This window comes from Juglans regia, chromosome 12 (genome assembly GCF_001411555.2).
Source record: "Juglans regia cultivar Chandler chromosome 12, Walnut 2.0, whole genome shotgun sequence".
NCBI classification, from domain to species: Eukaryota; Viridiplantae; Streptophyta; class Magnoliopsida; order Fagales; family Juglandaceae; genus Juglans; species Juglans regia.
Window position 1 is genome coordinate 30,747,827 of NC_049912.1, and position 13,630 is coordinate 30,761,456.

A 13,630-nucleotide genomic window follows, 5' to 3' on the forward strand; every position below is an offset into this window, starting at 1 on the left:
AAAAAAAAAAAAAGGAAAAAGGAAAGGCATTTTTTTTATGTAAGTGGATGTTCTGATGAAGGAAATATCTTATGTTTGGTACCAAACCTAATCTTGTAATGATGTAATTGTTTATGTTAGTATAATAAATCCAACCTTTAGTGAACTATAAGTTGAAAGCAAAATCTTATATATGATCTACTTATGTCCATTGGGTACAAAATGACAAAAAAAAAAGAAAGAAAAACCCCATAATTGAAAACTAGCCATCCAATAGCTCCTTCCGACTTTACTTGTTTATTTGTAATAATGGTAGCCTTGTAGGGCTTATTCTAGTCACGAAGAAACTAAATTGGTAATAAGAAATGTTAACTGTATTTAAAAAATATATATATTTTTTCATGTATTAATTATTGATATATTAAAAATTATAAAATTATAAAATTAAATTTAAATTAAAAAAAAATACTAATAAAATAAGTATTATATATAAAATTATAAGTACATATATCATTACTCTTATTATAATCGTAGAATCCAATTCAATGGTATTGAGCTTGTCAAAAAATAGACTTGTTAATATATTTTTCGATCATTACATGTGGCATGTGATTTGCAAATAACTCTATTTTTCAATCCTATTGCTTTAAATTTATTTTCTTCCCTTTTGGACCGTGCAAGTTTGTAATGATTTAGTAAATTATTAATGATACATATAGTCGTAGAATACGTAAATATCGTGTAATCGTTTTAAAAAAGAGTAAAATTTATTATTAAAAAATTAATTTATTTTTATATAAATGTTATATTAATTTATTTTTTTTAAAATGATTATACGTTATTTGTATATTCACAATTATAAATATTATTTTTCTTAATAAATTGAGGTGAAAAGTTGAAAATCCCGGAGGGGTGGGCGAAAACAAACACGCACCAAAGTCACCCCGAAGCGTTGCCACGTGTCGAATTGATAGACCTCCCACAAATATCTTCTTGGCATCTTTGGCCCGATCATCGCTTTGCCCTGTCTTTGGATTTGCTATTTTTGCTCTGTTTTGCCGTTCGCTCTCTTCTCTTCCATCAAAGAGGTACGTCCGGTCTCTGTTTAATAGTTTTATTAAATTTTAGTTGCAAAATTGGCACGCTATGGTGAAGATATTCCTCGGCTATATCAAATGTTTTTTCTTTTCTCTTCCTCCCCGTTGATGGGTAATTTTCAAGCTTCTGAGTACCAAGTTCGTTCCTTTGAGTTTGGGTTTATTTAGTTTCAAAGTTATGACTTTAGACTCTTTTTTTGGGTATCTTGTCTCAGTTGTTATAGGAGTTAATTATTTTAAGCGAGTTTGGGTTTATTTAGTTTCAAAGTTATGACTTTAGACTCTTTTTTTGGGTATCTTGTCTCAGTTGTTATAGGAGTTAATTATTTTAAGCTGCCATGCGCTACTTGCAAAGAAAATAGAAGAAAGGAAAGAGAAAGAAAGGGTCTGCTGACATGTGATGTGTTTAGATGATCAATTTTCTTTTGGAAAAAATAAAGGGCAAAAGTATTGTACTTTGTGGCTTATGCATCGAAGAATGAACATTAATTCAGCTTCAAGAATCAACATTAATACCTTATGTGATCACAGCTACTGAAAACCAAACTCAGATGTCACGCTAAACACATCTTAACATGTGTAGGAATAAATTGGGTAACAATGACAATCATCTCTTGCGTTGACTGCAATCGTGATGATCGAAGTTTTGCCAAACTCAAATCATTTCCATTTCTTAATCTGCTAGTTAGGTAATGGTGTACTGCATAGTCTTGTCTTTGATCGAATTGTGTTGTGTCAGGGATCTTTATATTGACAATGAAGGTTGCGAAGGTAAAAGCGTCAACAAGGAAGGACAAATTGGAAGTATCAAAGCCAGTTGAGGAGAGGTACTAATCCTGTCTGTTAAATTTTGTATTCCTTGATGTTTTCTGAATAACTTGGTTATTTTCAGTGCCACCTCTCGTATTGACAGATCACTTCCATAAATCAAGCCAATATCTCCTCCATTTTTTTAACACCATGATCTATTTATGGAAGTGATCTGTCAATATCTCGTCTGATTTTGTAATGTTAGCTTCAACGTGAAATATTGATTAGCAAGTCTTAGGGACATCCTTGTTTCATTCTTTAGTGAATGCTGATGTCTTCATGTTTTCCATTTTCAGAAAGGTTGGAAAGCGAAAGGCAGCAGTTAAGGCTGATAATAGTCGCTTGAAATGGGCCAAGAAAACAAAATTGGACAAGAAAGATCCTAACAAACCGAAGAGGCCTGCTACTGCCTTTTTTGTTTTTCTGTAAGTCTATCCTTTCTCCAATGGTTGATGTGCAGGGTTTTCCTTTTCATATTCGTAAAGACTCACTGAAAGCATACAATGGAATTACTGCAGTGAAGAGTTCAGAAAGACTTACAAGGAAGAGCATCCCAACGAGAAGGCTGTTTCAGTTGTAAGCAGCTACCTAATATTATGTGTCCATGTTAGTTCCATGTGTTGTGAGAGTTTGATAAGCCATTTTATCTGGACTAGAAACTAATCTAGCTACTCGATGCTGTGCTGAAGGTTGGGAAAGCAGGGGGTGGGAAGTGGAAATCCATGTCTGCTGCGGTAAGTACTCTAGTGTTTCCCTTGGAAGGTACTTGAACTGTTTAAAATGAATTAAGGACAATAAGTCGTGCAATTGCCTCCTATGCTGGTTAATTTAACTTGGAAGCCTATAGATTCTGTTTGTAAAGGCGCTGCATAAACCTTTCACTATTGCTTCGACTAGACCTGGCTATGCACCAAGCACATGTTTGATGACTTTGGAACTTCAGTGGTGTGGCCAGGCCAATGCCAGTCTTGTGTAGCCTACAGGTGCCCTTAACTATTTTGTATTGCTTGGGCTGAGGAAAGGACTGGATGATGGAAATGGACATATGCATCCCTTGATTGGTTTGGCAAGTTGGAAATTTAGCAGATATGTGAATTGGTTGATATAACTCAGACTTATAACTAGTTATGGAAAGGGTATTAAGTTTTTTAGTGCTGTAAGTTCTATTCTCCTTACATGGTTTGATTCGTAGCTACAGAAATGTAGATGCTCTTTGCATTTCTTAACTGATTTTTTATTGGAATCGATTTTGGTAGGAGAAATCTCCGTATGAAGTGAAAGCAGCGCAAAAGAAGTCAGATTATGAGAAGCTTATGATAGCATACAACAAAAAACAGGTAAAGTTTTGGAACATTTGTTTAAGAGGATCTAAGGCCTCATCCTTTGCTGCTTCTTTTAGTCTCTTGACTCAATTATTAACTCAGGAAAGTGTCGATGATGATGAAGATGAACAGTCAAAATCTGCACCAAATGATGAAGATGATGGGGAAAGTGGGGAGGTAGCTACACGCTAAAACTCCATGCATACTAGCTGCATATCCTTCCTTTCAAGTCTTGCTGTAGTGGTTTTCATCTAATAGTAAAAGAAATTTGTTCTTTTTCCTAATTTCTAACCATTGCTTACGTTTTTGGTTGTCCAGTTAGAAATATAAACTGCACTTCGAAGTTCGAAGTAATCCATTTAGCAGCATAAGCATTCGAGTTTTAAAGTGCTCTTGAGACTTAATTATTCTAGATTTACATAAACGATTCAATGTCATCAGTTATTCATCATGAGATAATATCCTGCCACCCTCGTTTTACTTCTCCTGTCTCTGTGTCCATATGAAATCACTGACAACTCAAGTTTTCTGAACCTTATTTTTTGTGTTTCTCTGTATTTTTTGTTCATCATCTTGATTAAAGAATTTATTTTACCTGCCTCCTACGCGCATCCTTGGATTTAAAACAGTTAGGTTTACTGAATGCATGAGAGAACTACCCTTCTGCCTAGGCGGAGAGTTACGAACTTGTGAACTTTATATTGGCCTGCTGTTGGTAAAAACTAAAAGTGGCAATTGGTTTGTAAGCAGTACTTGACTTTTTTTTTTTGTTATCATACCCTATATACCTACTGGCCGTCTATTTACCTTCCATTACCCATCAGATTGTTTCATTTATATAAATCTCTCCTAACACAAGTTGGCTTTTACTTGTGTATAGGAAGAAGATGATGAGGACGACGAGGACGATGACGATGACTGAATCGGGCATGCCGTGTAATTTGATTATGTGAAGTGTCCAGTGCACGAGCTATAGACCTTGTACTGTTGTACATTTGGGCATGTTTTTATAAGGTTGATTCCCTGAGATGGAGAATGCAACCCTTATAGACTGCTTAAGTAATCACCCTCGTCAATTGAAAGCTGACTTGTATCTATACTAATTCCTCATCTGTTTCTTCTATCTGCATTACTAAATTTGCCCTACAATATCAATCTGACACAGATATTAAAATTCTACAAGAAATCAACCATACTTGAACTAAAATTTTCACGGTGATATAAGGTCGATATTAGTGTTGCATCATAGATTCAAGTCTAGACTCGATGGCCAGCATATTCTCCGTCCGATGCTTCTGTTCAACACCAGGGGCTCGTATCCACGTCCGTTGATTCCCAGGCTCCCAGCACAGTCGTCATCCATGTCCACAGATCACGACGGGCTGCCGATCGAGTCGTGAGAGAATCAGGTAGTTGAGTGCGTACTTCCAACGACTGGCTCCATGAGAAGCCCATATATACGACCCATAAATCATTCTCAACGTACTAAACACATCCGAGATCGGTCAAAATGGGCCTACCCTTTTCAAGAAATATATTACGTTTTTCAAATTGGTTCTGAAACACATGATGCCATTACTCCAACCTAAGCTACCTGCAGATTCCCCTGAATAACAATTTGTGATTATCATCTAAGCTTTTCTTAATAAATATGTTTGGCAAGTGGAATAAGATACAAAATTTTCATCTCATATCATCATTATAATTTTTTTAAATTCTTACATAAAATATAATAAACAATTTAACTTTTTCAAATCTGAATTCAACTTTTTACAAATACTAAAATAATAATAATAATAATAAATATTTTAAAATTTTATTTAAAACAAAAAAATATCATCCCACTATTCAAACTTAATTTAATAAATGGAAATACTTTAGATATAAAGAGATTGTACAAAGGTAAATTTACAAACTGATATAATTTGATCTAGTACGTCAGATTGTAAAATTATTTTTATTGTAAAATAAATTTAACAGATTATATGAAATTATATCAGTTTATAAATTTATTTTTATATAATTTTTTTTTTTTTTTTGTATGTAAGAGTACTCTTTGACAAAAGCCTTATCAAATCATTGTCCATCTTAAGCTGATACTTGCATAAAAAGCAAGAGACTTTTTTAACCCATTATTATACTCAGTTATAGGGAGGGTACAATCCAGCTTTGAAATGTCGGAACATGACCATGAGGACACCTAGAAATTAACCATGATTCACACGTGTTGATGTCGGAACATGTTGCCGGAAAGCCAAAACGTGATGGCCACATGGTCGCTTCCGACACGCCAAGGTGGACTACAAGCGCCATCATCATCATCATCAACCAAAAGCAAAAGCTAAAGCTAAAAGAAAAGCCACCCACAATGGCAACACAAAATCTATCTTCTTTTATTTTCTTGTGTTTTTATGCCAATCACGATTTAACCTATTACTCAAGCTTTTATCATTGTATCGCATTAATCTCCAACATTAAATAATTCCCGATGTCAGTTCCAACAACATGATCGATGCATGGTTCTGTCAGTAGTGTGAATATCTCATTGCACTTGTTGGCGTCGGAATTTTGTCGGTGATTTAACGCATTCACGTGTGGCAGGGTCAGAATTCTTTTCCGGTGTTGCTAGGGAAAATTAAGTTATAGATGAATTCGATTGGGGAATGATTGCTGGGGGACATGTCACATGCATGGGGTTGAAAAAAGTCTTGAAATGCTGCTCAATTCAATGTTCGAATAAAGTATTCATGGGGGGCACCTGAGGAGGACAAGCAACGTCTATATAGCAAGTAGCAACAACAATTTTAAGTAGCCTTTGTTTGTCTGATTATAAAAGATTCATAACAATTTGACTAACATTAATTGTCCGTCAAACTTATCACTAACCACCGCTTCGAGGAAGTTTACAAAATTTTTATTTTATTTTAAAATTTAATTATTTATATTATATTTTTAACAATTAATACCAAAACATACTTTATCGTGTTTACTTTTTACCATGCCACCATATTAGTTTAAAATTATTAAATAGTTCTATACCCCACTTGCAAAACACCGGCCTTACCAAGAAATAAAAAGGATATATACACCCTCGCATTGTTTATTTGAAAATATTTAATTTATAACAGATTAATTTATCTTATAAACTAAATTTTTTAGTAATACGGTCTTACAAATATAACTATTAGTTAATACCTAAATTTTTATTAAAAAAATAACAACTAAATATATTTAGAAACTTTAAAAACTTGATGAAAAATAGAGGCCAGAATGGGTTTCAATGCAAATAAGTTATCGCAAATAACTTATTATAAATACTTATTTTCCCAACCGTTATATATAAACCTCGCCAACACCTCCAGCGGTGAGGGAGGACTAGGGCCTGCTGCAAAGGGAACTAGCTAGGAAACCCCTCCCCATCCATAACAGTAGAAAGTCTCCGATGTTTAATTTAATTAGAAATATAAATTGTTCTGTACATGGCTTGGCTCAAAGACATGGAGCATGGGTACTTTTCGTAGACTGATCTGAGTATATGCTTTCACCTGCGCATGGCATGGAGGGTACTGATGTAACATTTCTTTAAATTTGATCCAGAGCTTGGAATGTCAGCAGAAAGTTGAACGTGTTAATTAATGGCGAGGGGGGGGAATCTTGCATGCATGGGTTTGAAGATATATATTACTGGCCGGCATGGCCCAAAGGCGCAGCCTGTGATCGATCAGCTGGCAGTGGAATTAGATGATTTATGCAAATTTCTTGTGTTGGCAAGCAAAAAGCAAGTTGCACATGGCGGCTGACTTGGTTGGTTAGTTGGTTTAATTATTTGATATTTTCCCATCTAATGGAGATCGGTTGCAGGAGTGAATAGATACAGCTATCGTATGAAAAGACAATAAACATGATATGAAAAAAATAAAATATATAGTTGAGCTGTTAAGCATGTCAAAAGTTGAATCAGCTTGGGAAGGTGGTGGTTTTTAACTTCATGTCAATCACTTTCGTTTGCAAAGCTAAACGCGAAAAACACAGAAACAGCCACAAAGCTACGGAACAATGCATGTGAAGTTGCCCCGTTTGTACCCCTTTTATCGTAGCCCTCTAATTAATTATCTCCAACCAGCCTCCCTCTTCCGATCTCTTCTGCGGGTCAATGTCGATCATGTCATTAAACTCACTTTTTGACAATGGAGCCGCACGTGCACCCATTCGTGCGAGTAGCAGATCAAAAAATAATTTTTTTAAAAAAGAGTAATTCTATATAGCATCTACGGTAGCGGTGTATACAATACACATGCTACGTGGATGCTTTTTATCCTTTTGTTTTTATTTTTTTTGTGTACAAAACGCATCAGACCCCTCTCTCTCTCATCTCTCATCTCGACTATCTCTCTCATCGACTCTCTCTCTCCTCGACTCTCTCTCTCATCAGATCTCTCTCATCACTCATCTCGGCTCCTCTCTCTCTCTCTTATCTCTTCTCTCTCTCATCTCTACTCTCTCTCCTCGTTTCTCTCTCTCATCAGCTCTTTTATCAGTCTACTAATTTCAAATTTAGGAGATGTGTGATCTAGATGATACTACATAGTGTGTACAAAAGTGATTGCTCCCAAACAGTGACTTCTCCTCATATTCTTTCTTAAAAAAAAAAAAATACTACTCTTACCGCTATATCTTACTACTAAAAGTTATCGCTATAATTTTTTATTTTATTTTTAAAATTTTATTTTACTTGAAATATTTTTTTAATCATATTGTAATTTTTTATTTTTTTTAAATATTAAAAAATACATGTATAAAAAAAATAAAAAAATATTATGACTAACGGTAACTCTCAGCTCTACCGCCACCCATAATAATATTAAGAGAAATACTTTGGATCCCGAATTCGGGATCCAAAAAAGTCTTGAATGAGATTTTTTTTTTTAATCAAATGATTAAAAAAATATTTTTTAATAATTTTATAAATTTTTTAATTTTTTTAAAAATATTTATGATGATTAAAAAAATACATGAAATAAAAGAAATAAAAAAACAAAAAAAAAATTTGCCTATTTGGGACACTTTCAGACTACATCTCTCGGGAGATCTTGGTCCACAGTGTGCGATAGACCTCGATTTTCGTAACTGACCGGCTTGACTTCTGGCGCCACTGTACGACGTCTCTTTTACGTTTGGAGCACGCATAATTACTAGTGCTAACAAAAATTATCTTATCTTATTTTATTTTATTTTATTTTATATAATTTTTATAATTTTTTTTTTAAATTTTTACATAAAATATTATAAAAAATTTAACATTTTTAAATTCTAAAACAAAAATAATATTATAAATAATAATTTATTTAGTTTTTAATAAAATAATTTATTTCATCTAATCTCATCTGAACTAAATAACAAAACAAGGCCTTAATTTTATAATTTGAAGTAAAATTATAAATTTTCTTTTTTTATAATCTTCATAGCTGCAATGATATTCATTTTTTTTAATTGAAACCTTGATGCAGGAAACTGAGTAAGATGTTGTTGAATTATCATATTGTATATTGATGATGTTGAACTATTTCGAGACGGTAGATTAGCGCAAGGACAATAGAAAATAGTATTTTTTTTTCTTAATTTGAGACAGTTTTGAACACGTGTCGATATTTTAGTCATAACATTGGCTACGAGTATCAGATTCGCTCATATAACTCCAATTCAAAAAACTCTTTTATGTGCGCACGTTGTGGTCACCCTGCAGCTACGCTCATTCTGCATGGTTTTCGAGCCCAAAGTCAGTCGTTTTCCCATTCAAATTTCTAATTTTAGATATTTTTTACATTTTATGGTAATATTTTGTTTTTCGGTTAGGAAGTTATTTTGAACTCAATTTTAGTCTTATTTTTTGCAGGTTGCTTCTTTAATTACGTATTTATTTTTGGTGTGATTATTGAAATTTTGCTATTTTTGATAAAATTATAATATTTTCAGATTTACAGCTATTTCAGCCCGACTTGTGGGTTTGATTGGATGATTATGAAGTTTTGATAATTTTCAATTGAAAATAGAGTTGTTTTATCTATGTTTTGGATGAATCTCTTATCTATATATCATGTTTTGATTATCTGTTGAAATTAACTGTCAGAATTAATCTAAATTCTTTCTCAAATCTCATCCAAAGTATGGAGTTGAAAAGAAAGAAAATAGAAAATTGATCAAATGATAGGTCTAACAGATGATACATAGATAGATCTCGAAGCTCGTTAGGTAGTTCTGAATAATGTTATTGCCCGAGAGGGATAGGATTAGGATCCACTACTTTGTGAAGCTAAAAAATTTGGCCGGGGAAAAAAATTCCATACTTTTTAAAGGAGAAAGTTAGGGACATCGATTTATTTAATCAGATTGCAATTTCTAGTTCTAATTAAGAGAGAGAGAGAGAGAGAGAGAGAGAGAGAGAGAGAGAGAGAAGAAGAAGAAGAAGAAGAAGAAATCCATCAAAGATCCTAGTTTAATTTCTTAATTATATAAAAGAAACCGATAGCGCGCGGCCTTCTAATCTCATGCTATAGACGAAAATGTGGATGGCACGATTGATCTTATCGCACTCCAAAGAGTTATAATTATAATAAATTGGCATGAATTCTTTGGTCCCCTTCTCAACATAATAAATGGCCGGAACTAATATTTGATGAGATTGCTCGATAGGTCCATTTTAGATTGATAGCGTTCATTGACATATTAATTAGTAGTAATACAGTATACTGCACCACAAAATAGAACGAAAAATCAATTCTTGCGAATTTATAATTAATATTATATGTACAATATCTTGGGAAAAATAGTGTCGGCAAGCATGCCTTAATGCACATAGATATATATTATATATATGTGGCACTCAATTCATGTAGATGTCCTACGTGAACAACCTATCATGAACATGTAGCCTGTTCTTTCCTCGAAAACCAATTGACCTGATGATCAGTACTACACTTGCACGTGTTTTATGCTCCCATGATCAATAACTTTCAATTGAATGAATATTATTGTGCTATAATATTAAAAGGTATATATATATATATATATATATAAATATATATAATATGCTTAATTACTTGCGTTCAACCCAAATTAAGAATTGGACAGATCAAATGGTTAAATTGATTTTCCTCACCAAACCTTGCAGTACTACATGTTTCTATTAAATTTATACATGAATATGCAACGTACTCTTGGTATTACAATATACAAATGAAAGGAAATTAGATAATTAATGTAGAGCATATGATCATCATGTACAACCAAACATAAATATTACATAGTCCCTTATAAGGTACTGATAATTTGTTTTCATCTAAAATTTGATACGAGCAAGTTATGAGAATCTTTCGAATTTGCAGCTGGCCTTCCAACCATGTTAACATGCTGATCTGATTTTTAATCGTTGCAATGTTGAGTTGGGGATATATATGATATGCCTGTTAATACAATCTAACAATATATTTCATCTTTAATTTGAACGTAGAACATGCATCAGATAGCTAGAGCACCGATCGACACCCATACCAATTTATAAGTTGGATTCCCATTATTATTAATTAATGTGCGCGCGTGAGCGATCTCACTGATGATCTCTTGCATGGTTGAAGCTGATCTCGTTTGGTTAGCCATTACTGTCGCCAATTGTTCCTAAGTGCAACAAGTGACATGGGACCCTGTCCCCCGAGAAAGGGCATTTTACGTTCATACGAACCCAATCACTTGTTCATTTGCCTAAAGCCGTACGTCACTTCTTCATGAATACAAGTATGAGAAATTGCCTCTTATAATGACATTATATATAGAGATGGTTGTTGTCTCATGTAGAAGAAATTAGAAGCAAGGAATTATTTTGAGAATATTCGATCGGTAAATATTAGATCATGAATAGATGATCTTCATGCGTCTTAGTTGTTTGTTTGATAGATCAGATGAAAAATCCCAACAAACATATTCCAAATTAACAAACGTTGCCATGCAATAAAAAATAAAATCAGAAATGAAACTTAATTAGCTGGCTGTTCGAGTTCGATCGAACGTACGATGCATTAATAATATTGATTCATGCACATGATAAAATACATTAATTAAGTGGTATTACTGTTACGAAGCCGTAACTCTCGACAGAGGTGCCAAAGCTTCGTAATCTAGCATCCATCCATCCATCCTATAAAACATCATAATATTCTAAATGTTTAAAGCTTATTAATTGCATATCATATTATTCTAATTAATTTGTTGAAATTCCGGAAATCATGCTGCTAATTTGTCGCAAAATAACTTACCTATCCATTTTTTTATGCCTAGCTAGCTCCAATAATTGTTAAATGGACATTAATGAAAGGATCGATTAAAAAACCGCAAGATATTTGCTTTGAAGAGATTGTCAGATGTAACATCATTAATGGGATTTTAATTAAGAATGTTACATGATTCATGTATCTCTCATGATCATGTACAGTTGATCAAATGAACTAAAGAGGTCGGAGAGGGCACAAACACATGACATGATCATTAATATCTCTCATCTAAAGCTTCTTATTGTAATATAAAAAAGGTGGTGTGGGTGCTACGTACTTAGAGATCATGATTCAATGGCGCTGTCTAGTGGCTGGAAAGCTAAAATGTCCCTTTATGGAGACCATGTGGATGAACATGCTACATGCATGCATAATATCATATTAAAATGCCCTAGCCCTATAGTTGAACCATATTTCTCATTATTTATCAGCACGTGCCCAGCTGTTCTTAAGCTAGCTTAATTTACTTAATACGTGACCATCATGAGAGTATGAAATAAAGGTATTATTACTAAGATAAAACATAAGAGATTAAATTTGTATTTTCTCATCAGTTTAAATTTTTAAGATAAATGTTAGCACTTTAATGGATATTAGAGACTCACTCACCATTAATTTAACAATTTTCTTATGCTTGTATAATAAGACTAGCAATGCTATATGTATTTATAGTTTTATTTACAATACTCATTTTGTTAGTTTTTTTTTTAAATTCAAATTTTATGATTTTTAGCATATTAATAACTGACATGTGGAGAAGTAAGTTTTTCATAAATACATTTAGCATTTTTCATATAATAATGAAAACTTCTATAATTTAAAAATAACTCGTGATCAATATCAGATAAAGGGTTTCAAGGATTGTATATAGAAGCAACTAATTAAGAACTATCTCATTTATTCATGTCCTTGCAATGTGGGCGTGGTTATAATGTGATCATCACCTTTTCTTTTGGTATAAACTTGTATATATAAAGAAAAGCCAAAAGAAAAGGGCAACGGAATATCTTATTCAAACATGAACTTGAAGCAGAGCTTAATGGAGAAGTAGTCATTCAAGAAAAGGAATCAATCAATATTAATCTAAAACGTACAGCTCAGCCAATACTACTACTAACGAAATTCATATATAATTCTTTATTAGATGATAAAAAAGCACGTACGAGAATTACAATTAGCTGTAAAATAATCATTCGATCTTGATCAACTCACTCGATCGATGGAGGATATATATTGATCTCTTATAGTACTCCTCATCTATATCTTTAATATTTTATTTATCACAAACTAGTACAATTAGTACTATATATATCAGATTAAATCAATCAATTTATAAAGAAATTCATATATATATATATATATATATAGTACATTAATCGCTTGTCCCCAGATAGCTACTCCGATCCCAGCTCCCACTTCATTCTACGTACCCTGGCCGACTGCGAATAAATTCCGTCCATCCAGCTTCACCGTCCAAAAGAGTACTGCTGCATTGCCTCTCAAGCAATTGGCTCATCTCCCTGAAAAGAGGATTTTCGGTTTGCCGAATCAAATTAGCTGAAAATTTATTAAGTTCGATGATCATATCACGTGCATTAATTTCATAAACAAACCGCAATGTCATGTAGTACTACTCGATCTTGTGAACGACGTAGCATCTTGATCTTACTATATATATATATATATATCAAGTACTATAGAATATTGCATTGATCTCGATCGGGATTGGCTTTAGAAGTAGCTCATCATTGGTACCGAGTTAAAAAGGCGAACTGTAATTACTGATAACTTCATGAACAGTACGAGCAGAGCAACTTTGCCCTTCAACTGAAGTATTTTGTATGGAAATTAGAAGAGCTAGCTAGCAGCTAGGGAAGATTATTATTAATTAGACTGCTAGCAGCTAACAACATTGGACGCCATTTTTATGACAATTTGTTTCTGATGATCAAAATCTACTGTGCTCACAACTTTTGTACGTCGAATCTCAGTAAAAACATGATCTCTTGAAAAATTTTCCAATCTAAACATATTTTTAATGCATTTTACTATTTTCAGAAAATTCCATATAAATCAAACACATCTTAAAAAATTTTCCTTT

At 33.1% G+C, this 13,630-nt stretch overlaps 1 protein-coding gene across 5 annotated transcripts; it reads left to right on the plus strand.

Annotated features, from left to right (window-relative positions):
* Nucleotides 1–949: 949 nt before the first annotated feature.
* Nucleotides 950–4,331, plus strand: LOC108983034 (high mobility group B protein 3-like). Of its 5 annotated transcripts, none has more exons than XM_035683185.1 (8): nt 950–1,067; nt 1,816–1,903; nt 2,183–2,311; nt 2,405–2,462; nt 2,576–2,620; nt 3,143–3,223; nt 3,311–3,385; nt 4,089–4,331. In XM_035683185.1, the coding sequence occupies exons 2-8, from the start codon at nt 1,833–1,835 to the stop codon at nt 4,128–4,130; spliced, it is 501 nt and encodes a 166-aa protein (XP_035539078.1). In that variant the 5' UTR covers nt 950–1,067; nt 1,816–1,832; the 3' UTR covers nt 4,131–4,331. The 5 variants fall into 5 exon arrangements, with proteins under 5 accessions (XP_035539078.1, XP_018810097.1, XP_018810094.2 ...); XM_018954552.2 differs by having other exon boundaries at nt 1,062–1,188; XM_018954549.2 differs by lacking the exon at nt 950–1,067 and adding an exon at nt 1,079–1,188 and having other exon boundaries at nt 2,405–2,492.
* The last annotated feature ends 9,299 nt before the right edge of the window (nt 4,332–13,630 follow it).

What these genes read in the sequence shown, in the direction of transcription:
- LOC108983034 (XM_018954548.2), top strand. Translation starts at nt 1,155, where the DNA reads ATGTTTTTTCTTTTCTCTTCCTCCCCGTTGATGG. An exon ending in CTCTTCCTCCCCGTTGATGG is followed by an intron (nt 1,189 to 1,815) that starts GTAATTTTCAAG and finishes GTGTTGTGTCAG; the next exon opens with GGATCTTTATATTGACAATG. An exon ending in TAGCATACAACAAAAAACAG is followed by an intron (nt 3,224 to 3,332) that starts GTAAAGTTTTGG and finishes ATGATGATGAAG; the next exon opens with ATGAACAGTCAAAATCTGCA.